The sequence below is a fragment of the Vulpes vulpes genome, chromosome X (assembly GCF_048418805.1).
Source record: "Vulpes vulpes isolate BD-2025 chromosome X, VulVul3, whole genome shotgun sequence".
Taxonomy (NCBI): domain Eukaryota; kingdom Metazoa; phylum Chordata; class Mammalia; order Carnivora; family Canidae; genus Vulpes; species Vulpes vulpes.
The window spans coordinates 104,232,186-104,257,932 of NC_132796.1; the positions used below are offsets into that span (position 1 = coordinate 104,232,186).

At 45.1% G+C, this 25,747-nt stretch overlaps 1 protein-coding gene and 1 pseudogene across 2 annotated transcripts; one reads left to right on the plus strand and one right to left on the minus strand.

Moving 5' to 3' along the window:
• Positions 1-542: 542 nt before the first annotated feature.
• Positions 543-903, minus strand: LOC112911359 (succinate dehydrogenase assembly factor 1, mitochondrial-like; annotated as a pseudogene).
• Positions 904-1,980: 1,077 nt separating this feature from the next.
• CD40LG (CD40 ligand) lies at positions 1,981-25,747 on the plus strand. 2 transcript variants are annotated; one of them, XM_072743354.1, is made up of 7 exons: positions 1,981-2,144; positions 3,674-3,876; positions 11,354-11,404; positions 13,566-13,697; positions 17,124-17,178; positions 19,075-19,137; positions 22,003-25,747. In XM_072743354.1, exons 3-7 carry the CDS (start codon positions 11,354-11,356, stop codon positions 22,377-22,379), a joined length of 678 nt encoding a protein of 225 aa, XP_072599455.1. In that variant the 5' UTR covers positions 1,981-2,144; positions 3,674-3,876; the 3' UTR covers positions 22,380-25,747. The 2 variants fall into 2 exon arrangements, with proteins under 2 accessions (XP_072599455.1, XP_025843636.1); XM_025987851.2 differs by lacking the exons at positions 1,981-2,144; positions 3,674-3,876 and having other exon boundaries at positions 11,112-11,404; positions 22,003-23,176.

Sequence of the window (25,747 nt, forward strand, 5' to 3'; positions counted from 1 at the left end):
TAGTTGATCAGAAGGGCTAAGATACCCCAGCCCCTTCCTCCCAAGTCCTAGTCTGCCTCAATTAATGGGAAGAAAGTTTTCCAAAGGGGGATTCAGGGCTTCTAACCATCCATCAGGGTATCTTCTCAAAGTTCTTGGCAAAAAGTCTGCTCTTTTCAGAGTTAAATACAAGAGAGGGGAGCCCAGGGTCAGGAGAAGGGCATCTCCTTTCTGTCCCATGGGGGGCGTCCTGGCTCCCCATGCTTTAGGGTAAGTAGCTCTCAGCTTGACACAGTTCAGCCAGCCAGCAACCAAGCCGCCCCAAACCCTCATGGGGAGAATTCGACCCGTTATCATGGATGAGGGAAGGTCAGGTACCTCTCAGCATCCATCATTGGGGTCTCTAGGACCTCATGTCCCGAGGAGGGCTCTCCAATTCACCCAATCTATCGAGCTGGTCTTTTCAAGACATCTCCCCTTCCATCAAGTAGGTTCCCTGGTCTCCCCACGCAGTCAGGAGGGCCCCTGCTTCCCCTGTGCTACCGGGTGAACTCCTTGGCCTATCACCGCCCATTGGGAGGGGTCTCTGGTGACCCCATGCTGTCAAGGGGGTTCCTCGGACCACCACCATCATCAGGCTGGGCTCCTGAGGCCCCCGCGCCGCTGGACTCCTTGGTTGACCCCTGCAGGCGCACGAAGGCACCCATGGCCTTGGTGTGACCTGAGCGTAGCAGCTGCAGCTGGCGCCGCCCATGGCAGTACAGGTACTCGATACGCAGCACGTCGGAGCGTGGCAATGAGGCGTGCTGCCGGAACCCGGCCCGCGCTCGCGACTTAGCACCTGGTTTCCTGCGCTCAACGGGCAGCAAGCAGCCCGCGGTACAAGCTCAAAACTTGCCTCTGCAGCCTGCTGGCCCGGCTCATGGTAGTGGCTGGGCCGCGGGCGCTCGCAGGCAATGGCCCGCGAACAGTCAGCCTCATCTGATTTTAACTAATATCTGCAAGGATTCTATTTCCAAATAAGGTCACATCCACAGATTCCAGGTAAACAAGAACTTTAGGGGGATGCAATTCAACCCAGCACAAGTGTCAACCCCATTGTTTATTTGAACATGCTTCAGATGTGGTTGGTTCTTCCATGTTGGGAAGGCAGTGTCTAGGCATCCACGACCCTGTCACAATACAGGGGGCCAGGGCTTTCTGCTCCTCCGAGTCAGAAAACCTCTTGATGTCAAAATCCTCAATTGTGGGGGTGGCACCTGGCTAGCTCAGTCGGTAGAGCATGCGACTCGACCTCAGGGCTGTGAGTTCAAGCCCCATATTGGGCATAGATATTACTTTTTAAAAATCTTTGATTGGACTGGATACTGGATGAGATGTAGATGTGCTCTGGTGGGAGCTATTCTAAGTCTACACTTAGCCAGATGGCACCATTCACTGGGGGACATTGTGAAGGAGAAAAGTTCTCAACTCTATTTGCAGGTGAGCACTTGAGCCACAACAGCTTTCAAAGGTGTGGTAATCATTTCCAACTATTAACCTGTGGGCAAAAATTGACATGGGTGTAGAGAATGGAAGGGAACATACAGCTAATTTCTAATTAGTACTCATAGGCATTTTGGGGACACTCTCAACTTACTTTTACACCATGGAAGCTATGGAAACATTCTATCTTTGCCATGATATTTGTACTGCACTGTTCCTTCTAAGCCAGTAAATATACTTCTGTACCAAAATGTATCAAACTACTAATCCTAAACCCTTTGATACAACCCTTCCACTCCTTACCTTACCCCCACTGTGGTCCCTGACATCTTATCATTTAATTGAATCTCTTCACCTCCTTTTGTACCCCCACTCTGACAGAAAAAAAAAATGCTTCCTGCCCCTGGCATTTCCTTAATTGTATGCAGACATGGTTGGATGTTCATTGCTAGGCTGCTGAGTCAGAAGCCTGGACGGGCCAGCTGCAGTCTTAATGAACTGACTCAGGAAGGAAGTACTAACAGAGATGGTGCACTGTGCACTCAGTGGGTGGGAGCCGATGCCGGCTAGAAGATCTGAGCCTTGCGAGGAGCAGTCTGATTCCCCAGGAAAGAGCATTGGCTGGAAGTTTGGTGGCCTGGGCTAGTCTCTACCACTAACTTGCTACAGACATGACTTTGGTAAGTCATCCCCTTTCCCCGAGCCTCAATTTCCCCACTTATGAAAACAGGGGGCTGGCCCCAGGAAACCCCGTGGGAGAACTAGAGATCCTCTGAGTAAGGTCTCTGCTAAGAAGACAGTCTCCTGTGAGGTTATGGAGGAACTGGTTTAGGAGCAGAAGTGCTATTCCCGAAACAGTCCCAGGAGTGAAACACAGGAAGGATAGAGAGACAAGACTGCTCAATCCTAGGGTCAGAACTAAAGAGGGCAGTCTGAACAATTATAGTTAGAAGTTGGGGAGAGACAGAGTGAAAGAGATAGGAAGGAACTCTGAACTTGAAGTCAAGAAGGATTGGTTAAGGGTAGATAAGAAGGGCCCAAGGAAAGGCTGTGTGTTGGGGTCTTGGTGCATAAGAGCTAGGGGCCAGGCTACCAGAGTTCTGGTGCTCTAGGGGAGGTGCAGAAGGCAGGTTAAGACTGGAACGAGGGAGGTTGAAAATGGGCTACAACCACACAGATGTTCACTCATATCAATCTGATTTCTGAAGGAAAATGGTGCCAATAATAATAATACCTCCCTGTAGAGCACCTGATCCCTGAGATGCTTAGTCTGGAACAAAGGGGATTTTTGTACTATAAAGACTCAGTATTCTGTGTTCCACCTTAAGAGCCCATTGGAAGAAGTTGGGTGCTGTGCAGAGCCCAGAGCAAGGCTTTGGTCCCAAACATGCAGCCTCAAGAGGAGAAAGCATCTCACTCTCTGGGTCTTTGCATGTGCTATTTCCTGTACCTGGAGTGCATTCTTCTCTCACCCAGACAATTATCTCAGGGCTCTAACCTTCCCTCCTCCAGGAGCCCTCTCAGACCCTCTCATACTCCACTCTCACTCTACCTCCATGCTCTGCCAACCCTGTCTACTTGCCCTACTGTGACACTTTCCTGTCTCCTTAACTAGCAGTCCTTTATTCTTCATTTTGGTTCCTCAGACCTATCAGAGAGACTAGTGCTTGCTAAGCGCTGGGCAAATATTTGCTACATAGATGTTGACTAGATGCTGTTAGCCACAAGGCATCTCAAGCCATCCTGCCATAGAAGGCATCAATGGGAAAACCTTTGGGAATTATACAGAAAGATGCTGTGGGATTCGTGTCTTTCTGCTAGACACACAGCAGGAGGTGTTAGGACACACATAAAAGGGGTCCAGCAGCATCTAAGAACCCAGTTGTTTGTGACCAGAAATTTATCCTAGAGCTTTCCTCAAAGTAGTATGTTCCAGCTGCTTGGGGTTTGGGGAGCACAGCAGTGAGTGAGGGGACAGAATTCTGCATCCGGAAAACAACTTTGGAGTTTTTAATCTTTAGAGCCGGAAATAGAGGAATCACTCACCCAGTCTCCCTCATATACTAAGCTGCTGACTGCCTCAAGGATGAACTTCCCTCCCCTGGTCTCTTTCCAGGTTTGGCTACACAGGTAGAGAGAACACTGATGAACATTTCCCCTCTCAGGCATGGAGCAGACTGCCTTACATAATTTTCTCATTGATTCTCAGGACAACCCAATGCAGCAGGAACTATTCTTATCTCTACTTTATAGACAAGGCAACTATGGCACAAAAAATGGTTAAATAGTTCACCTAAGATCCCACAGCAAGTAGAATAGTCTGGAATGTCGGCTACCAAATTCTGGCTATTTCCACCACCCTAATCTGCCTCTCAGAAGGTTTGTTACACCCAAAGACTCTTCCCTGGTCAGGTAAGTGGCATTATAATTTTCAAGCAATTGTTTTAAATGATCGTGTTCTATATTTTTGAAAAATGGTAGCAACAAAGAGCACATATTGGTAGCAAATGAATATATGCAAAGATGTTCAACATCATTAACCATTAGGGAAATACAGATCAAAATTATAATGAGGTTATATTATAAATCTATTAGAATGGCTGAGATAAACAATACAGATGATACCAAGAGCTAGTGAGGATAAGTAGCAACTGGAACTCCCAGTCAGAATGATCTTTGGTGATAGAAGGCAGAATAGTGGTTACCTTTGTGAGTAGAGATGACTGGGAGAAGACAAGAGGGGGGCTTCAGAGGCACTGTGATTGTCTCCATCTGGGTGATGATTACAATGGATATGTTTTCTTTATGAATATTCATTAAGCTTATGATTTGTGCATCTTTCTTTTTGTAAGCGTTTGTCAATAAAAGTTTATTAAATAATAAATCATGATAAAAGTAAAATATATTCACTGTTAAAAAATAGTGCAAAAAGTAGAGAGGGTATAGAGCAAAAAGCAAAACTTGCCTCCCCATCCCCCAGTTCTACTTCCCAGTGGTAATCAGTGTTAATCTAAGCATATAGATAAATACAGCTCTATTTTTCTTACACTAATGGGGAATGGAGGCCAAATGCCCAAAAGTCAGAAACAATGAGTGTATATTTGCCAACAAAATTCACTTTGGGCATCTAGGATGGAGGAAGGCAGCTGGTAGTAACAGAGATTGAGGATTCTGGTCACACAAAACTAGCAAAACTGATACCTAAAACCAGGCCAACATTCCAAAAATCTTTGTCCTCGATGTCATTCGTTTATGCTGAAGATGATTATCCCCAACCCCCTCCTACCTTACTCCTCCGTGTTAGAATCAATACAGTCAACTAGAAGATTACTACAGAATGAAAAGTTTTGGAAGATTCTGGACTAGAAAAGCCAAGGACAGTAGATGGACACTGAATGTGGGATTTGTCAGTGGAGTGCTAGAAGCCAGGATTCAAAGTTATGACGAGTATCTCTTCTTCTAGGGAGCCTTCCCTGATACTCTTTCTATCCCAGCCACCTGCTGCATAGGTACTCCTCCTTACTGTTCCCACAGCAGTCTGTATTCATCTCTACTGGGGCATTTGTCACATTGTTTTATGTTTGTTTGCTTGTATATTAGTTGTTTGCTCTGAACTGGGAGCTCCTGGCAAGGAAGGGACTATTGTCTTTATCTTTGTATCCCCAGCATCCAGCTCAGCACCCAGGCCACAGTAGGCACTCAGTGAATGTTGATCTGAGCAAATGAACTGATTGAGAGAAATGTCTCCTGTAATTGCTTCTTACCAATCTAGCTAACAAGGGCAGTATTGTGGATGGAGGCACCAGAGAGCATCTCATATTTGGCTTTTTGCTGCAGATCTACGTGGAGAATCATTCATGGGGCCAAAAAAATTCTCAAGGCTGGATAGAAATTTTGCATTGGAAGCTTTAAAATGCAATATCTGGCTTTGAAGAGGGTGTATAACACAAATAATTTATTATGCATTGATAATGGAGATTTTCATTGTCTGTTGACTAATAGAAAATAAACAATAACTTTTAAATTATCTTCCTTTGAGTGTGATGTGCTTGTTTAGGTTAACATGTTTATTGTTCAATGTTTTTAAAAAATGTGATTTTTTTGCCTTCCAAATCTCACAGAAATGTCTGAAAAGAAACTTTAAAAAATGAATCAGTACAGGGTTTTATGTTGCAGCATTGTTTATTACTTTTTTAAAAGATTTATTTATTTGTTTGAGAGACAGAGAGAGAGAGTCTGTGTGTGCAAGTTGAGGGAGGGGCAGGGGGGAGAACTTCAAGCAGACTTCCCACTGAGCTTGGACCCTGACTGGGAGCTCAACCTCCTGACCCATGAGATCATGACCTGAGTGGAAACCAAGAGTCAGGTTCTCAACTGACTGAGCCATCCAGGCACCCCTGTGGCAGCATTGTTCAATATCATAGGACTGGAGACAACCTAAATGTTTATCAATAGGGAACTAGTTAAATAAATTGTGGTATGTCATTATACAATGGAATATTATGCAATTGTAAAAAAAAGAATAAAGAAGCACTTTGCTGACATGGGATAATCTCCAAAATATATTGTTAAATGAAAAAACAAAGTTTCAGAATAGAGTATTAAATACTACTGTGTGTAAATAAAGGTGAAAGAGAATATCTATGTACTTGCTTGAATGCATAGAGAAGCAACTCTGGAAGATATGTGAGAAACTAACAACATTGGTTGACAATGGAGAACTGGGAGAAAGAGGTGGAAAGATGACTTTACACTGCACAGTATTTTATATCACTTACCTTTTAAAAAAGATTTTATTTATTTGTTCATGAGAGACACAGAGAGAGAGGCAGAGACATAAGCAGAGGGAGAAGCAGGCTCCCTGTGGGGAGCCTAACCTGGGACTCGATCCCAGGACCCCAGGATCATAACCTGAGCCAAAGGCAGATGCTCAACCACTGAGCCACCCAGGTACCCCATCATTTACCTTTTTAACCACGTGAATGTATTATTTGGCCAAGAATAAACGTAAAAAGAGTGAAATCACAACAACTATGGGAAACAGAAAAAGGTAACATCAGTGTGAAATAAATTTTGAGTGATACCCTCAAGTAAGGAAGACAATGAATTTGGACTAGAAGAGAAATCCAAGTAGAAAGCATTGCAATTCAGGTACTCAAGAGGTAAGAGTGGGTTTTCCCAAGGGGACACCAATCTCAGAGACAATGAATGCAGAGATCAGGGGTAGGCTGAGAGGGAATCATTATGATAACTTATTGAAGAGCTGCAGTAAAGCAGCTGGGACAGGTGGGCTCTCTTCTCCCCCCTCCCAAGAGCCCTTTGTCAGCAGCATAAGGCCTTGGCCCTCAGGCTAAGTTGCCAGAGTAGGGCTCTAGGAGAGTGCTAAGACCTCTGCAAAAGACAGAAAAAAGAAAACAAAAGGAAAACCAGCTCAGTTGAGAGTGAAACCTTCTCAAGGTCTTCACCCCCAGAGAAAAGCCCTCCTTGCTTTATCAGTTGTGGGGGTCCCTGGCCTTCCTGCCTCTCCACCCACATAACCTAAAGGGAAGCCTGCCTGTTGACAGGCTCTACCCACTGAAACAGAACCCGCAGTCAGCCCTCCCATTCCGGAGAAGTGTTTGTGGGGGGAAACAGATCAGTGCAATTGCAGAGGAAATCCATGCTATCTACCCATAAAAACGCACATAGTTTTTCATTCATAAATATGACCAGACAATAAAGGGTCATCAGATATTTGAGGAAAACTATCAACATGAAAGAAAAGGACCAACATAAACAAATGGAACTGACCCCAGAGGAGACAAAGATAATTAGAGGAATAGAAGCAAACTCAAAACAAATATATTCTCATTTGTATCACCAGAGAGCCCGGCCAGTGCCATTGTATCAGATTAGAATGTTGTATAGCTCTCCTTTCCATCCTCTTAAAATTTACTAAATTGGCCGAGATTTATTAATTCCTTACAAAGTGTCAGGAAGCAAGGATTCTGAGGTATTTTTTTTTTGATTGTCCCTTTCCTCTACAAGCTAATGGTAGGAAAATCAAACAAGTCAATTATGAGATAATGTGGCAAATGCTAGGGTAGATGAAGTACAGAAGATGGATTCATGTGGAATAAGCCTCCCACCTTGTCTGCTGGGAGGGGATGTTTCAGAGGGGGATCTCTTCATCAACCTTAATGGCTAAGGGTGGAGGGAGTCAGCATGTTCATGGGGAACAGTCTGACTAAGCACAGTACATTTAGGAATAAACCTAGCTTGATATGGCTGATGCTCAGGGTTGAGTGGGAGCAAGTTACAAGAGATGAAGACAGAAAGGTGGGCAAGGGGCAGATCACGTTCTGTGCTAAGAATTGAGATGCTGTGCTCTAGGCTAGGGTTTTCCAGACATGTTCAGGGAAAAGAGTCTGTGAGGCCGTTTGTAGAACAAACAAAATGCTGATATATTTAACTCTTTCGTATGTACTGGAAATAATTTTCCTAGCAGAAACTATGACTGTGTTCTAGGTTATCAATATAAAATCACAACCACAAGCATAGTCACACCAAAAACAAACTGTTGAAGTATGATCCATTGGTTTTTGAACTTTTCCCTTCATACTTATTTGCTGCAATTCAGTCACTGGCTAGCAGGAAAGTGGTAGTAAAAAAGGATAACAGAGATTTAAGAAAATTTTGCATAAGAAAAACTGAAAAATGAAACAATTCAATGCATTAACTTTATTCTTTCTGTGAACTAAGAGAAAGATGGTCAATATTTGACTTTGGCTACAGGCACTTTTGTGCACTCCATAGACCCATAGATTTCTTGGAAACTAAGGTTAAGAATCACTTTTGGATGCATTAAGCAGCTGAGGATTTTTAAAGGGGACCCAACACCAGGGCCAAGGCCACTCCTTCTTGGAGGAGAGACAGGTACGGGACATCCCAACACAAAGGATGTTTGATCAAGAATCAGAAATCAGAAAATAGAGCTCAAGTTTGGAAGTTGGAAAGGTAGCCAATTGTTGTAGAGGACCAGGCACAAGAAGGATGGAAGAAAGAGGAGGCTTCAAGGATTGAAGTGCAAGTGGGCTCTTCTGGAGTTAATCCCATTCATGTTGAACACACCAGGGCACTCCATCATTCTGTTTGCCTGAATCTGATGCAGAATCTAGGGAGGTCAAGTCAGATTAGATAATACGGTCACTTATAAGATTTAGAATTAACATTCTTCCAGCAGTATGAAGGATGGATAGGGTAGGGCAGCAAGGTAAGCAAGGAGATAAATTAGAAGAGTACAAATCAGTAATCTAGGAGAGAGGGGACATGGGCCTGCTCTGATGTTGGCAGAAAAAAAGTGGTGGCAGTCAAGAAGCTTTGGGGAAGAAGAAGCCACTGGAATTGGGGAGGAATCTGGGCAAGAGAGAGGGAGGAATCATGGACAGCTCCCTGGTCTCTGACCTGGGCAATTAGGTGTATATAGTAGCACTATATCCTGAGATAGGAAGCACCCTGAGGGAGAACCGGTCTGGGTTGGAAGTGGAGTTAAGTATAGGACATGCAAATAGGAGGTGGCTTTGGGAGAACCAAGTGGAAATGTTCAGAGGTAGCTATACTTACAAAACTAAATCTCAAGGTTATAGTTATAGATTTTGGATTTATCACAATGAAGGTGATAGTGAAAACCATGACAGTGGATGGGAATCACCCAAGGAAAACGTGTAGAATGAGGATCGGGGAGAGGGGAGGGGCAGGGGAAGAGAAAAGAGGAGGGGAGGATGAGGATGAGGAATACCAAAGTTTTAAGGGAAACAGAGGAAAAAGGGAATCACACAAAGAAGTATTCTGAGAGGCCAGGGGGACAAGCTTTCAGAAGGGTGACAACAGAATCATAGGTTAATGGACGGATAGAAAGGTCATTAAAAATGAACCATAAAAAGTATTCAGCCAAAACTATTGTGCTAATAATGGTGGTAACAGTTCCGGGGGAATACTGGGGCAGAAGTCATATTGCAGAAGGCTGAAGCTGGGGAAGTGGGAGGCAGGGAGATTGGACAGCAACTCTTTCTGGAAGGCAGTCATGTGAGCAAATCCTGACATTGCTCGCATCTCTATGGCAGTGCCTTGAGCGTCCTCCCTCTCGGCATTTGGCCAAGCTGATCTTGGCAGGGCCCTTGCGCGTCTGGCATTCTGTAAGTGTATGAAACAGGGGCTTTGGAGAAGTCCTAAAGCCCATTCTGGCTCTCATGATTATTTTCCTTCAGTTCAACTCCGGTTACTTGTCTAGGAACCGAAGCCTCTGACCTGACTGATGAAAGTTTATCACGTGCGTGGAAGCCACCTACTTGGCAGATGTAGTGAAAAGCTACAGAGCTCTGAGCCCAGGACAGGATGCTGGCGCGTGGGAGGGGAAGAGAGCAGGTGCTAACAATACAGATAGTGTGCCTACCAGAGCACTTTGTTACATTTCCTATTTGTCTCTCAAAACAATTTTATAGGAATCACCAAAGTGATCTTATCATGGTTTCTAGACCAGGTTGGGATGTGGGGTAGGGATTTCCACAGTTGCTTTTGTTTCAAAGACAATCTGATAAAATGATACAAAGCCATTGAGAAATGCATAATCCACATACCTCAGTGATTCAATTCATTGTCAGAACTTTAGGTGTTTTTGATGTTGTTATTGTTCTTTTGTTTTTTACTAGTATGTAAGGAGGTGGTGATTATTTGGAAAACTCATTATCTTCAGCTAAACAAATTCCCCCAAATTCAGAATGAGTTGTCTGTCTGTCACTTAACACGTCTCAAAGATCTTTCGTACACATTTTTATTTGATCTTTGCAGCAGCCTATAAGATAGGCAAGGCAGGTGCAACTGCCCCCTTTGGATATGGGGAAACCAAGACCCAGAGAGGTAAAGTGATTCACCTGAGGTCCATAGTGATTTGTTGGTAGAGCAAGGACTAGAATTCAGGTCTCTTAACGGGAGCATATGTTTTCTATTCTGATCCATTACATCAGCATCAGCAATTATCTGATAGACTGGAACAGTGTAGACAAGCAATTGGGCTAAGTCAAGTGAAGATTCCAACTTTAACCTCCTGATCCCAGAGTTTTGGACCAATTTCCTTTAAGACCCCACTCCTCTCGGCCTTTGAGAAATTTCTTTTTCTTGAATTACCTTTTCCAACTAAAGTAAAAAAAAAAAAATAACTGTCAGCACTCCTTTTTGCTTCATGCCATGTAGACTTGAAAAGCTGCTGGGATTTCGTTGGATTTTCAGATTAAAGAAGTGTTGAGAAGCCATTAGCCAGGGGTATATCAGTCATCAAATCAATCCAAACTTTTGTTGACATGTTTCTTTCCCCATATGCCAGGTTCCCGGTTTGTATTAGTAAGATTGAAATTGAAATAAGTCTGTTGCTAGTGGACGAATTTGTCACTTTCCTTGAAACTGGTGAACCCAGAAAGCTAGCGATAGGAAAATACTGCCATTGTCTGTTAAGTCTATGACATTTCAAGGCAAGAATGAATGTATGGAAGAAGAAACTTGTTTCTTCTTTACTAACAAAAGGGAAAGCCTGGAAGTGAATGATATGGGTATAATTAAAAAAAAAAAAAAAACCTTTACGTAACTTTTTTTGCTGGGAGAGAAGACTACGAAGCACATTTTCCAGGAAGTGTGGGCTGCAACGATTGTGCGCTCTTAACTAATCCTGAGTAAGGTGGCCACTTTGACAGTGTTTTCATGCTGCCTCTGCCACCTTCTCGGTCTGAAGATATCATTTCAACTCTAACACAGCATGATCGAAACATATAGCCAAACTGCTCCCCGATCTGTGGCCACTGGACCACCCGTCAGTATGAAAATTTTTATGTATTTGCTTACTGTTTTTCTCATCACCCAGATGATTGGGTCGGCACTCTTTGCTGTATATCTTCACAGAAGATTGGACAAGGTAAGACGAACCAAGAGCCCTTATTAATGAAAGTTGGGGTCTTCATTGATTTGCAGGTTGACTGGTTTTAGTTCTACCCAGATGATGGACGATGGTAGGAACCCAAATGGCTAAAAAGGTCTTGTGGCATTATGTTTGCCATCTAGTTGGTAAGATGTCCTATTCTTGTCTCTGGTCGAGAGCTTGGGCTCTGGAGTCAGACTGCCTAGGTTCAAATCTTGACCCTGGCCCCTATCAGCTCTGCGATCCTGGGCAAGTTATTTTATATTTCTGTGCCTCAGTTTCCACATTTGAGAAACGGGGAAGGTAATAGTACCCACCTGGTAGATGACATTAATTTAGCCTTGTAGCAAGCTTAGAACAGAGCCCGGCACAAAGTAAATACTAGAGAAGGAGAATATGACTTTGATCTGAAGCTTTATAGTGTTTTAGATTAGCACAGATGCAGATAAGTCTGGAATTTGCCATCTTAGAGTAAAAGGGGCATTCTCTCTATAATTATTTGCTAAAGTTTTGCTTAAAAATTTGTTTTTTTCTGATGGAGACAACCTTTTTTTTTTAATTGCTAACTAGAGAAGGAGAGTATGACTTTGATCTGAAACTTCATAGCATTTTAGATTAGCACAGACATGGATAAATAAGTCTGGAATTTGCTGTCTTAGAGTAAAAGGGGGCATTCTCCCTATAATTCTTCAAACACTGATTTTAGTTGCAAGCTGCTCAGTTGCCTTCTGAGATGTTTTACATTCTTAAGTGGTGGGACCTAGGGGAACAAAACAGTAGAGTAGCTTATTCAGTACTTTTGCATTCTTAGGAAAAAGTAACTGTTCGGATTTGTCCTATTTCAATGCCTTAACCCACTTCCACTGAGGGGCATCATTGGCTGTACTGACAGAACCCCAAGCACAGATGAAAAGGAGAAATTTGATGAATTATCTGGCTGTTCCCCTAAGTCTGGATGTGGGAATTGTGGATGTACAGCATCTGGAGACCACATTTTCTCAGGGATGTTTGAATGCCCTCTATTGAGATCCCATCCTAGAATGAAGGCCAGGAAGTTTTTCATCAGGATAAGGAGAGACAGTGATGGTTGAGGCAACTCACTGGGTAACTCACATTTTAGTTGAGTAAAGAGAGGGGTTCTGGACCTGGTTGTTTCTTTGTGTTTGGCCTGGTGGGCTCTGTCAATCAAATGCCTGGACCCAAGCCTGGCCTCTATGGGGGAAGGCACTGACCAAATTTACCAAAGCATTGAGGTGTGCTCTTTTATTTTTTTAAAAGATTTTATTTATTTCTTCATAAGAGAGAGAGCAGAGACATAGGCAGAGGGAGAAGAAGGCTCCCTGTGGGGAGCCCAATTCGGGACTCCATCCCAGATCCTGGGGATCTCGACCCGAGCCAAAGGCAGATACTCAACTGCTGAGCCACCCATGTGCCCCTGAGCCACCCATGTGCCCCATTCTTGATAACAATGGAAGCCGCGGGCTAATTGGATCTTGTTTTGAATCTAAAAATTGAATTTTAAAACAAGAAAGTGGCACGGAATCAGTTGATTATACAAGTGAATTCCATACATTTAATTATTCTAAGACATTGGCAACTAAAATATCTTGTTCACTCTGGGAAAGAAAGATGATTTCCTTAAAAATGCAAATGTTTTCCACAAATACTAAAGTTAAAAAGAGAGTGATGTAATTAGAAACTCAAGTTAATTGACACACATTGCAAATTCACTTCTTTTTATAAAGCACTGCAGCACAAAGTAAGATGAGGTGGGCAAACGAGCTCAGCAGAAAATGATTTGATACACTGGGTTCACAATGACCGATCATTACTAGAGCAATGAGGAATATGATCATTCTAGAATATTGCTGCTATAATACATGGACAAAATGTACACTGTGTAATGGAATTTTATTAGAATAGCTGTGATTTCTACCTAGAGTTTCGGGTAATGTGACGTTATAGTTGCTGGCTTTTGTCGATTTTTTAACAGCTAATACCAAATAACAGTAATCTGGTATAATGACTTTTATTCCCCATTTATATCTGCAAAACCCTCCTCCTATTACTGATGCTGTGGAAGTGATTGTAGAGGCAGACATCATTAGCCACATTCTCCAGAATTATGTTTCTCATGTCCCTGTTATTTCTCAAATAGATAGAAGATGAAAGGAATCTTTATGAAGATTTTGTGTTCATGAAAACGTTACAGAAATGCAACAAAGGGGAGGGGTCCTTGTCCTTACTGAACTGTGAGGAAATTAAAAGCCGGTTTGAAGCCTTTCTCAAGGTAAGGAGCTCAGCTGTTAATTAAAGGGTCATTGAAAACTTTTACTGCTTTTGCTAGGTCGGGAAATGGCAACCTGAAAGTGTAGAAGTTGTATAGACATACATACATATGTGCGTACATATGAAAGTGAGATCTCTTCCTTTAATTGTGAGGAGAGGTTGTGGGGGGTTGGGGGAGTGGACTTTCTCGGTACCACTCAGACCAGACCCCACATGAAGCCAGTCCACTCTAGGGTCTGTTAAGACCAGAGGTGGACAGAGGACCCAGTGCAGTCACTGCTGTCGCTGGGGCCTGTCATAGGTACTGACAACAAGAAGTCTTAGAATGTTTACTGAGGATGCCCTTACCACATGAATTCCATCATCACAGACAGGGAGTCTAGAAGCTTTCTCCTGAAGCAGAACATCAAAAAGTCTTCCTGTTTGTTTCCCCTCTCAGATGCTGAGTAGAATCCCCTCGGCCCTCAGCTCACTTTGGGGTCCCGAAGAGAAGGCAGCTCTGTGCCAAGCTGGTGGGGGGGGGGGGGGTAGAAGCAGGTATCTGGATAAACCAAGGGCAGTCAGTTCTTGCATATAAATAATGTATGATATTTAACCCAGGAGTAAAGGGCTTAAGATCTTTTTTTCTGAGCCTATTCCTGCATCATCTCCAGGAATCAGAATGCAGCCCCAATCTATGGCTGCCTTTTGCGTTCTTTAAGCTAATCTAGGTTTTTAGATGAAGACTCCCTCTTTATTGGCTAGACTTAGAAATGGTTTGAGTTTCTCTGGTTCTCTGAGGATTCTGGCTGGTACTATAGGGTGTTGGGAGGTGTTGCAAATTTAAATGTGAAGACAGCCACTTTCAGAACAGCAGTTCATAATCCAGATATTTATTGGATATTTAATAGGCTTGGCTGTGCGACCTTGGGCAAATGGCTTCACCTCCCTTGGCCTGTTTTGTCATCTACAAATGAGAGGGCTGAGATGACCCACTCTGACATTCTGTAATTATGTGACCAGCCTTGCGTTCCCTCCAAGGCAGTGAGAGCACCTTTGCTCTTTCCCCTCCTCTCCCTTTCTTTCCGAGAGTTTTACAGTTCAACGGCCCATTTCTAATGGTTTTATTTCAGGGCAGACATGTAGAATTTCCCAAATCAGCGACCCAGGGTAGGAGCAAGGAAAACAGCTCCAAAGTTTCCTATTCTAGAAAGGCAGACCTTCTCAGGCATGTGAAGCAGGGCTCCTCATGAATGGCAGAGGAAGCCCCTGGCCTCTACTGCCACAGGGGCGGGATCCTAGTTGGTGCCATGTGGCCCTATGACATACATGGTAGTTAGACAAAATGTCTTCTGGCCACCCAGTCCTCTCCCAAACACTGATTCCCTTTCCAATGCCATTCTCCCAAATTTCTCATTCTAAACAATATTTTGGACTTAAAAAAAAAATCAAACTGGCCACCTACAGAGTAACCCCAAATTGGATGTTAATATTCCTAGTGAGTGTTAGCAGGCTTTCTTTCTTGGCTTCGCGGTCTGACTGGTCCAGGGCAACCAAAGGTTGGAATTTGGGGGTTCCAAATCATAGGACTTGAAGGGGTCTTAGAAGTCACCAGATCCAATGATCAACCCAGAACTTCCCAAAATCCCTACCAAGTGGTTACCAAGCTCTGTTTGGACTGCTCTGGTGAGGAGTAACTCATTAGCTCCAGAGGCAGGTAACACCAAGCTGTCACTTGGAGGGGAAGATGGACTTATGCTTGGGTAACTTCAGGCAGCGTCTTAAATAGTGTAATTTCATAGTAAAACATACTACTCTCCCTACCCCGCTAGACTGGTCAGTTCCAGGGTTGTCTGCCCACCAAGGCCTGAGCGGTCTTTGATGGGGGGGGGGGGTGTCAAAGCATTTCCTTTCCAAGGTCAATGTCTACCTGTCCATACCTTTCACATAGACTTCCCAGTAAGAGAGAAATAACTAATCTGAGATTTTCTGAAAGTAAACTTTAAGAAGTCTTCTAGTCAAGGTGGAGAGTGAAGCAAGGGGGAGAAAAAAGCCTCTGGGGAGTGTGGCTGAGGGAAAGTTCACAGAAAGGCAAGGCTGGGTGCATAAAAGACTTTGCTGACTTCACGTTTTCATCTTGGCCAAGCCCTGACACCAGCGCAAACCACGTAGCCTAAAAGTATCTCAACCTTGATCATCACACTCCATTTTTTAAAAGACACTAAATACTCATTTGTTTACTGGCTGTCTCACAAACATTTTCCTGTCCCTGCACTTTCTCAGTGCCACACTTTAGCTCAAGTGGAAAGTTGAAGCCCTGTGGCCCCTGTGAGCATTTTGAGGCACAGGCTCCTCGTTAGGGCTCCGTGACTTACATCTTCCCATCTGGCAATTGAGCTGAGCCTACAACAGGACGCTCAACAGTCCCAACACTGATTCCTCCTGGGGAAGGATGAAAGGGAAGGCCCTGTAGAAAATTGAGTCCAGTAATGGAAAGGTGCCCAAGACTGATTATCAGATGTGAAAATGCTCCTGTGCTCTGCCCTCGTACTTAGAGCCCAGAGTGATGGTGTGAGCTAAGCCAGCCTCTGCATGTGATCTCAGAGTTTCTGCTCTTGGCTTCAGCCTCAGACTCCTTGGTTGACCTCATGCCAGCCAGTTAAGCCATCAAGGCCTTGTATTCAGTATCTTTAAAATGGCAGCTGTACCCATGATTCCCTTCCTACTTGTGTTGATGGCCATGCCTGTAAATTTCTTTGAGCACCTCTAGCCTTCCCCCATTGCTAAGTGAAAAGAAACCACTTAAAAAGTGTTGCATTTGCCTTTGAACACCAGCATCATTGGGAGATAACCTGTGTTTCCTATATGCTGATATTCTATACATACAGGCCACATAAGGCGATCAGCATTGAGAGAATCTCCTCATCCCACTGACAGTAAAACATGTCTGAGGGTCTTTTCATAGTCTGGAATTTCTTCCCAAGGTCAAACTCACTCTTACCATTTCCTAAGAGATTTCAGACCAGTTTTATTTTAATAGATACATGCCATGCTTTATGTTTAGTAATATTCTATATGCTGGTAACCAGGGTAGAAACATCTCCTCATTCAACATTATTTGTCAATACCTGTCAAAGGCAAGGAGGCCGGGGTCACAGGAAGGGTCAACATCACAGGCCCTGGTCTGGAGAGAGCACTGCAGTGGAAATAATAGGGCCCAGGTTCTGCTTCCAGGTTCACCCCTGGGCTTTCTGGGTTGTCAGCTCATCTGTCAGAGCCACAGGCTCCCAATTGCTATGATGGAATTAATAACAGGATCTAAGTCCATGTGATAATCCCCACCAGGAACAGGCGATAGAGTCATGACAGATGCCAAATGAATGATGCCTCTAAAACCCCACACCAGGTTTCCTGTCAAAATGACCTTTTGCAATGATTCTTATTTTAGGAGATAATGCTAAACAACGAAATGAAGAAAGAAGAAAACATTGCAATGCAAAAAGGTAGGTTGCTATTTATCAATTTTTTTTGAATACTTAAAACCTAAAGGGAAGCTTTAGGCTGATTACACTGAACAAACAAGCTGTTGAATTAGGGAACTTTTAGCCTTGGGAATAAAACAGGACCACAATGGCTAAATCGACACCTTCTCTAATGTCTGTGATTTGGAAGGGCCTTGTATGTACACATTTACGAGACAGGCTGTGTTCCTTTAATGCTGACAATACCAACTATGAAGAAATGCCACTATTTTCAGTATCTTCCTCAAAGCGACCCCAAAGCCTGGTGCCGCCTACAGAGGATAAGATGACAAGAAAGTCATCACTGGCATTCATCTCTCAATGATAATTGTTTTTTGTGGGGAACCATGACCAGTTGAGTGTCTGCAATCAAGGAATGATTCTGTGTGACAACGTTCTATTCTCTGCCCTGTTCTTAATGTCAGAACATCTCGAACATCTCAGGGTTTGAAGGGATCTTGACTGGAAGGCAGGGTTCTCCAATGCAGCGCCACCCACAGAGCACGAATCTCCTTAACAGCACTGACCATCTGGCCTCTGGTCTAACATGCCTAGGCACCTTCTAGCTCATTATTCATCCTGGTCCATCTTGGAATGGCTCTAATAATTATAAAAAGATTACTATACTACTCAGAGGGAAGTCTTTTCTCCTCTGGAGTTGAAATTTGTTCCTTTAATCTCCACTCATTGGACCCAGTCCTGCTCTTTGGGGTCATACTAAGCAAAGTAGAATGCTTCTACACAGCAGCTGTCCAGATGTTGAAAGCAGCAATCATGGCCCTTTCTCTAGGCTAAACCTCCCCGTGTCTTCCACTGTTCCTCCCATGACTCCTTCCAAGGCTTTTCTTCTCCCTGTTCCTCTTAGAATTTAGCACCCCAAACACAAGAATAATGCCGGGAGTGAGCCAAACAGCTGAGCATGGGAGAGATGGGGCATTGGGAAATCGGTATTATTCATAATGCCAGTGAAAAAATGATGCTGTGGCTTGTGCAAATTAATACACACAAAGAAATATATGCATACAGAGATACAGATAGTATTTTCTGAGGCAAAGAGAGTACTCAGAGCTTGCTTTAACTATTGCTCTGGATGCCATGGGTCATCTGATCTCCATGAAGTTTGTGTCTTCAGAATGATTTTAAAATGTGTTGAGTGGTACCGTGTTGTCTGTGACTTACAGTGAAATTTGAGGAAATGGGTGCATGTAGATGTTGCCCAGCAGTCTTCAGGAAAAGGATCAACTGAACAAAACTGGTTATTCTGGTCATGCAATTTGATTCAATATTTATAGGACACCTACAAGTGTCTGACACCAGGCTCATTCCTGGAGAAAAAAAAAAAAAAAAGAAACTTGCACACAGTCTCCTCACATGGGATATGAACACATCTAATTAAAGAGCAAGATTTTTACATGAGAAGCAACTTGAGCTAGGTACAATAGTTTGGCCAGTTGCTTGATGATGTCAGACACAATTGGCACCATGCCAGCTAGGTATGCAAATGCCACATTGGGGCCCAGTGAGGTTCCCAATGGATGGGAGCTATTTCTAACAGCAAGATTCAAAATATGTTTCACGAACACCAGAGTTTTAGCCTGCGTCAATCCGGTAAAGGGGCGTCAAGTACTGAGCAACCATTAGAAGAATGGGATCAGTGAAAATAGTTAATTCGGTGTTCAGATTCTAGAAGCCAGCTTTTCCCTGTGATAGGGATTTCAGGCCGCTGTGCTCTTCCTTTTGCATAGCCTACTTAAGCCCAGTCTCTATTACACTGATTTAGGAAGTGCAAGAAAGGCAAGCCACAGAACCGGACCAAATAGTTCTGTGGGAAGTTTTGTATTGCTTTGGCCTGACAGTTGGCTTTTGGTTTCATTTCAGGTGATCAGGATCCTCGAATTGCAGCCCATGTCATAAGTGAGGCCAGTAGTAACCCAGCGTCCGGTAAGTCCAAAACATCTGGGTCAGTCACCCAGGTGGGAAAGCTGGGATGTGGAAGCAGTGAAGCCTAATGATTAGGCTCCTCTCTTCCTCTGGGGCCCAATTTACCAATCCACCCATACCTCTCTCCTATGCTCTCCTTTGTCTTCAAAGTGAGCTCAGGAGCACAGATGGGACTTGAAGGGACAAAAGGAGGTGGGAAGCAATCCTGATGTTCTCATTATGTTCTTGTTCAATGGCCGATTCTAAATGATGAATTACTGGATGGAGGGACCATTAGTCTGAGAACATAGACGAGATGGCAGGTAGTGACCTCCTGGCTAGGAGCATCCCTCACGCTAACCCCTCTTCGCTGTGTGTAAATGGGCCTCAGGGGGTACTTCCTCCCATCTGTCAATCCCTGTATGATTAACCCCAGCCTCACAGGGACCAACCTCAGGGAAATTAAAGGTAAAATCATTCTGCAAAGATCAATAGGTGCCAGGACGTTAGATTTTCCAATGAAGTAACAATAGACGACATACTATAATCTTTTCAACTCTGAATGAGTTTATTTCCATATACATTCTGCCATCATTCTAGCTCTTAGATATTTTTTTCCCAAACCTATACCTTCAGAGAGCTGGTGCCTGAGAATGTGTTGCATTTGATAAATGGATGGAAACATGCCTGTGAGCATGAAACCCCCTTGAGATATAAATGCAGTCTGAGGGCATCAGAGCAGTCTTGGAAAAATTTAGCACAGGGCTCCAGAAAGAAGTTCTAAACAGTGTGTCTGTATGAGAGCAAGACACACAACAAGAGAGAGATAGAGACAGGCAAAGAGAGAGAAGAGGAGATACCACCTCATCTCTGAGGTGGCATGGGCTTCTCAGTGAGTGTAACACATAAATGGTTATCATGGATCATGATACAGAAGGAAGAGCACTGGAGAGGAAGTTTTTTTTTTTTTTTTTTTAAGATTTTATGTATTTAATCCTGAGAGACACACAGAGAGAGGCAGAGATACAGGCAGAGGGAGAGGCAGGCTCCCTGTGGGGGGGGCCAATGCGGGATTCAATCCCAGGACCCCCGGATCACGACCTGAGCCGAAGACAGACACTCAACCATTGAGCCATTCAGGTGTCCCTGGATAGGAAGTTTTTGAAACGAGATTCCAGAACGGTGACTACCACTTGCTAGGTGATCTTGGGCAAGTCCATTTACTGCTGTTTCCTGCCTCACTGACTTCACAGGGTGACTTTCAGTGTTAAATCAGCTAATGTGGAAGAAGGTTTTACTGTCATGTGCTAGATAAATGTAAGGTGCCAATACTTAGCTTCCTTTACTGTAGTCTAGATGTCAGAAGAGTAGCATAAAGCGCTTCATTAATTCCAGTTATTCCTATCATATATAATAACCCTGCTGGGTAGCCATTCTCAGAAAATACTGTATGGGAGAATATCACAGCTGTATTGGCATGTCCAGGGTGGCCATCCACATGACACTTGCACACCTGGATTGCATAACAGCGACAGAGACACCACCTAGAAGAGTAGCTTCCCACTGGTCTTTGCCACCTGTACAGAAATCCTTGCCCTTGGATATATTTCACAGCACTCAGATTCTACCAAAGGGCCCAGGATCGATATTGGTCCCAGCATATTTCCTAGTCTACCTCACAGGAGGTCTGCAGGTGTGAGGACAGCAACATTCCTCACTGCACGCCAGTCCCAAACCCCCTGCCCCTGCCCGGGCACACTGCCACAGGCTTGACCTGCACCCCACAGCAAAAGATTAGGACAGATCATCTTAGTGGACTAAAAGAGAGAGAAACTGCTCTTGGCTTCTCAAAAGGCCTGAAAGTGAAAGCATCATAAGGAAGTATCGTTTCTGGAGTGGCCAGGAGGGCCAAGAAATGTCAGACATCTCAGGATGCCTTTCCTATTACTAAAGGAGGAGTCTTAACAGCTTGAATCTGATACCTTGATAGATGGCCAAGTAGGAATTTAAAAAGAGGGCTCCATGAAGCTCAGGATCCATACTTTGACTTCTCCCCAGCCCCCACGCCCAGCAGTCTACCTCGCTGTGGGAGCTGAGATTTGAAATCGGGCGCACACCCTACTTTGAACCCACTCAACATCTCCGCCGAGAAAATGGCACACCGTTGGTGGGTACTCAGGTTTAGCCACAAGAACACAGGTACTTTCAAGTTGGTGGCGCCCACTACAATGGAAGATCAAAACACTGTGAAATGACAGGTTCATTTTCATACTTCCTTGCCTAATTTTAGTCCTTGCTGTGGGAGGCCAGCTGGGTTTGTGACAGCATGAGCAGGTAGGAAGAGATGGGGTCTTTCGGCAGCGGAGGCTGAGCTAGATGAACTGGCAACTCTTCCACTCTGGAATTCAAGGAAGGCAAGACAGCAGTGTTCACATCAGCAAGGGTTTTGTCAGAATGCTTGGCGGTGCATAGTGTAGGATGTGGCACTTTGAAATCACTCATACTTGAAGTTCGAGAGCCAATTGGCTTTAAAGGCTCCAAAGGAGGAAGGAAACTCACTGTGCCTGGCGGCTGTGTTTAACCTTCAAAATGAGTCTGTAAGACGCTGTAATAATACTATCCCCGTGTTACAGACGAGGGTAGCAGACGGGGGTAAACAGCCCAGGGAGATTAAGTGACTGAAGTCTGGATTGGAACCCAGCTCTCACCGACTGCGCAGCCCCTACTGATTTGCCAGACAGAGGGGTGGAGGGGCCCTTGAGAATGCCTGGCACCCCAAACTTTCCTGTGTACGTGAAGCCAGTATCCACCATTAAGGCCTGTGTCGTGCTGGGATGGGAGCCATGCACGCTTCACCTCACCACGCATTTCCCCCTCTCCTTGCAGTTCTGCGGTGGGCGCCAAAAGGGTACTACACCATAAGCAGCAACCTGGTGAGCCTCGAGAATGGGAAACAGTTGGCCGTGAAAAGACAAGGACTCTATTACGTCTACGCCCAAGTCACCTTCTGCTCCAATCGGGAAGCTTCGAGTCAAGCTCCGTTCGTCGCCAGCCTATGCCTCCATTCCCCGAGTGGAACGGAGAGAGTCTTACTCCGCGCCGCGAGCTCCCGCGGCTCGTCCAAACCTTGCGGCCAACAGTCCATCCACTTGGGAGGAGTTTTTGAATTGCATCCAGGTGCTTCGGTGTTCGTCAACGTGACTGATCCGAGCCAAGTGAGCCACGGGACCGGCTTCACGTCTTTTGGCTTACTCAAACTCTGAGCGCTGGCACCTCACAGGCTGCGGCTGAGCTCCTGTTGGTGGTCTTCGTAATACGGCCGAGCAGTTAAGACCACCACCCCTGTTGAACTGCCTATTTATAACCCTAGGATCCTCCTCGTGGAGAACTATTTATTATACACCCCCAGGCGTGGAGGGCTGCAAGAAGGGAATGACAGGGCGGGGGCAGCCCCAACAGGCCCCGGTCCGTAAGAGTTGATATTCTGGAAGCAGCCGCCCCACTGATGCAGGCATCCAGAGAGTCCCATGAAAAAGACGAGACTATTATGCGCAGATTGAATCCTGAGTAAACGGCAGATAATTAGTCCAGTTTCGTTTTGTTTCTTTGCATGCAGTGTCTTTCACTGGAGAATGTACTCGATTTCCCCGCGAAGATGCTGAAGGGCAACAGGGAGCCTCAGCTCACAGTCAGTTACGGTTGACCCGGGGTCCCCGGGGCCCCGATGGAGGGGACAGGCTCCAGAAAGTCTGATGGCGCGGAGAACTGGAAAACCCTGCCCCCACCAGCCACCCTGACACTCATTCTCTCCCTCCTCCGCCCCCCCCCCCCACCCCACACACACAGTCAGGCTGTTGCTAATCGGTTATCTTATTTCAACCCTGTCGTGTCTCCACCAGTGTAGGCGGGAGGAGAGAGCAGAGGCTGCCCACTCCTCCTCCTGAAATGACTGTATTTAAAGGAAATCTCTCCTACCTACCTGCAGTCTCCATTGTTTCCAGAGTGAACTTGTGATTATCTTGTTATTTATTTTTTGAATAATAAAGCGCCCTTAACATTATTGTTGTTATCTAGCACCTAAAGCCCCCGGGGCAGATTGAGGGGGGATGGAGGAGGAGGGATTGTTCGGAGGGATTCTTCCCAACTTTTGTGATGTGTTCCTAAACTTGGTTCTCAAGCTCCTTGCACCACCAAGTATCTTGGTGACAGCACCCTCCCTAACAGCCTGTGTTAGGATTTGATGGATGACGTGAAGCTCCTTGGGGAAGAGCAATCTGAGTCTTTCTTTCCTGCTCTGGAAAGGCTGCAGGGGATTAAATAGCGCCTCTTCCTTCTTGATTCATCGCAGCTAGGTGGGGCTGGAGGGAGGGCCTTCAATGAGAAGCACCTGCTTCCCTTTTTAGTAGCTGTCTGGGTGGTTCTACCTCGGGGGTGAGAAGAAATGGAGCTGGGACGAACTGGGGAGAAGTATTGGTCCTCTGTTCTTCCACCAAAACCAGCAGACCTATTCTTGGTCACCTCCAATAGAGGGACCAGGAAACGGAAGAAACTCAGAATGGCTGGTTCGTCTATACTGGTAGAGTGTTGCTTAAGGCAAACACCATAGGTTCAAGCAGAAATATATTACTGTAGAAATAGGAAGGGGGGAATGCGGGCACGGGGAGGAGTCTGCTCTGCCCACTGGCCCTGCCCTTCCTGTGGACCACACAGCCCCTTCTGGGCTGAGAGACTTTGAAGATGTTTCAGCATGAACTTCCAACACAGGGCTGAAATCGTGCTGCTTGAACTCACCTGGCTGCATACTGTCTTCAATGAGAGAACTTTGGTCTGGGCAGAGGGGACATTTGTTGATTCAGGGACTCACAGATATGTCTACACTGCTGTCTTGTCCTCCGGAGAAGGATCCTTCCACGGCCTTGTCCTCTGCACAGGACGTTTGAAGGAAGCGGGGCAGCAGCCATGGCCGCAAGGAGACAGTGTCACGGCATCCTCATAGGTAGGGGGCTCCCCAAGGAAGGTCAGGACCCCAGGTCCACCTGAGAAGAGGGCCTGACCCAGTCCAGAGAGAAGAGAATCCACAGGTCATAACTTCCCCTCCCTCGCAGTAGCTGAGGGCCCACTCTGAGGGACAGCCGTACTTGCCCAGCTTGCCCGGGTGAGATGTGGGGGCAGCAGTGGCCAAGCGGCATCAGCCCTTTAAGGGTTCCTGCAAAGGGAATCCACATCCAGCCTGGACAAAACTTTTATAGTCTTCATATACTTGCACCCTCTAATCTAAACATTGCCCCTGCACTTGGCCCTACCTTCTTCTTTGGTTATCATATCTCCCAATTATGTCTGCCTCTGGCAACCAAGTTGCTAACAATATCTTCTATCAGAAGGAATGCTAGAGATACAAAAACTCCATTTTCTAGTGTATTTCTTCTGCTCTCATGCTTCCTACTGCTCACTAAAAGACACTCCTATAGGTCCCGTACAGAACTTTCCCCTGAGCATCAGCCTCACCTAGCCAACTGCCTTCAACCAATCAGACTACTTCCTCATGAAGTCCCCTCGTCCTTCCTGAGAACTCCAGTCCCATCCTTCACCCTCTTCTCTTCCAGTCCTACATGCCCACAGCGGGCTGTCTCCCCTGCCCCACCAGCCCCTGGGTTCAACCACCACCTTCATGCCAAACTTTAGTCCTGACCTGCTCCCTGGAGTTTGTCCCCAGCTGCCTGCCTCTCCTGACGCTGAGCTCAGGCCATCAAACCCAATGCAAAGAAATGGAACTCTTGATCATTCCCCCTCTACTTTCAGTATTTCCCATTCCAGTGAATGGCAGCCTCATCTACCCTGCTTCCCAAGCCTGGCTTGACTTCTCACTGTCCTCACTCCTGTGTCCAACTGTACCAGCATAAACACATCACCCCTATTCCTTAAATAGTCCTTAAATGAATCTACTTCTTTCTATCTCTACTGGTGCTATCCTAGTCCACACTACCGTCATCTCTCTCCCTCTCATTCATTCTCCACGCAAAGCCAAAGTGAATTCTAAAATAAGTCTGATTTCTCCACTCCCCTGCTTCATCATCTCCTGCCAACATCCCTCTCAATGGCTTACGTTCCAACCCTCAGTTCTGCTAAGCAAGGCTACACATGCTCTCCTGCCTTGAGACCTGGGCATGTTGTTTGATCTTCTTGGAACATCCATTCCCTTCCCTTACTGTGCTGTGAGCTTTTTGAGGACCAAGATTTTGTCCCATTCACCTGCTCATGGTGCCTCCAGTGCCTGCTACAGGACCTGCCATAGAATTGGCCCTTGATTTATTGCATGAATAAAATAGCAAATGAGTAAATGCCCCTGCTTGTAACTTGGTTAACTAGTTCATGAAATAATTGTGTGTTGATTAAAGCATAAATTTGCTATGCTGTAAAAATATTTTATATCAACATGTATATGATAAAACTGTACTCAGGGAGTAGAGAATGGGAATTATACTGTAGATAAAAATAAATAATCTCTTTTCCTGGGATGCCTGGTCGGCTCTGTCAGTGGAGTGTGTGACACTTGAGCTCGAGGTCATGAGTTCGAGCTCCACATTGCGTGTGGAGATAACTTCAAAATAAAATCTTTAAAAATTAAATCATC

Bases quoted from the DNA above. Each gene is read 5' to 3' on its own strand.
- CD40LG (XM_025987851.2), top strand. From the start codon at position 11,249: ATGATCGAAACATATAGCCAAACTGCTCCCCGATCTGTGGCCACTGGA. The intron at 17,179-19,074 runs GTAGGTTGCTAT...GTTTCATTTCAG, and splicing joins AAACATTGCAATGCAAAAAG to GTGATCAGGATCCTCGAATT. The intron at 19,138-22,002 runs GTAAGTCCAAAA...CTCTCCTTGCAG, and splicing joins CAGTAGTAACCCAGCGTCCG to TTCTGCGGTGGGCGCCAAAA.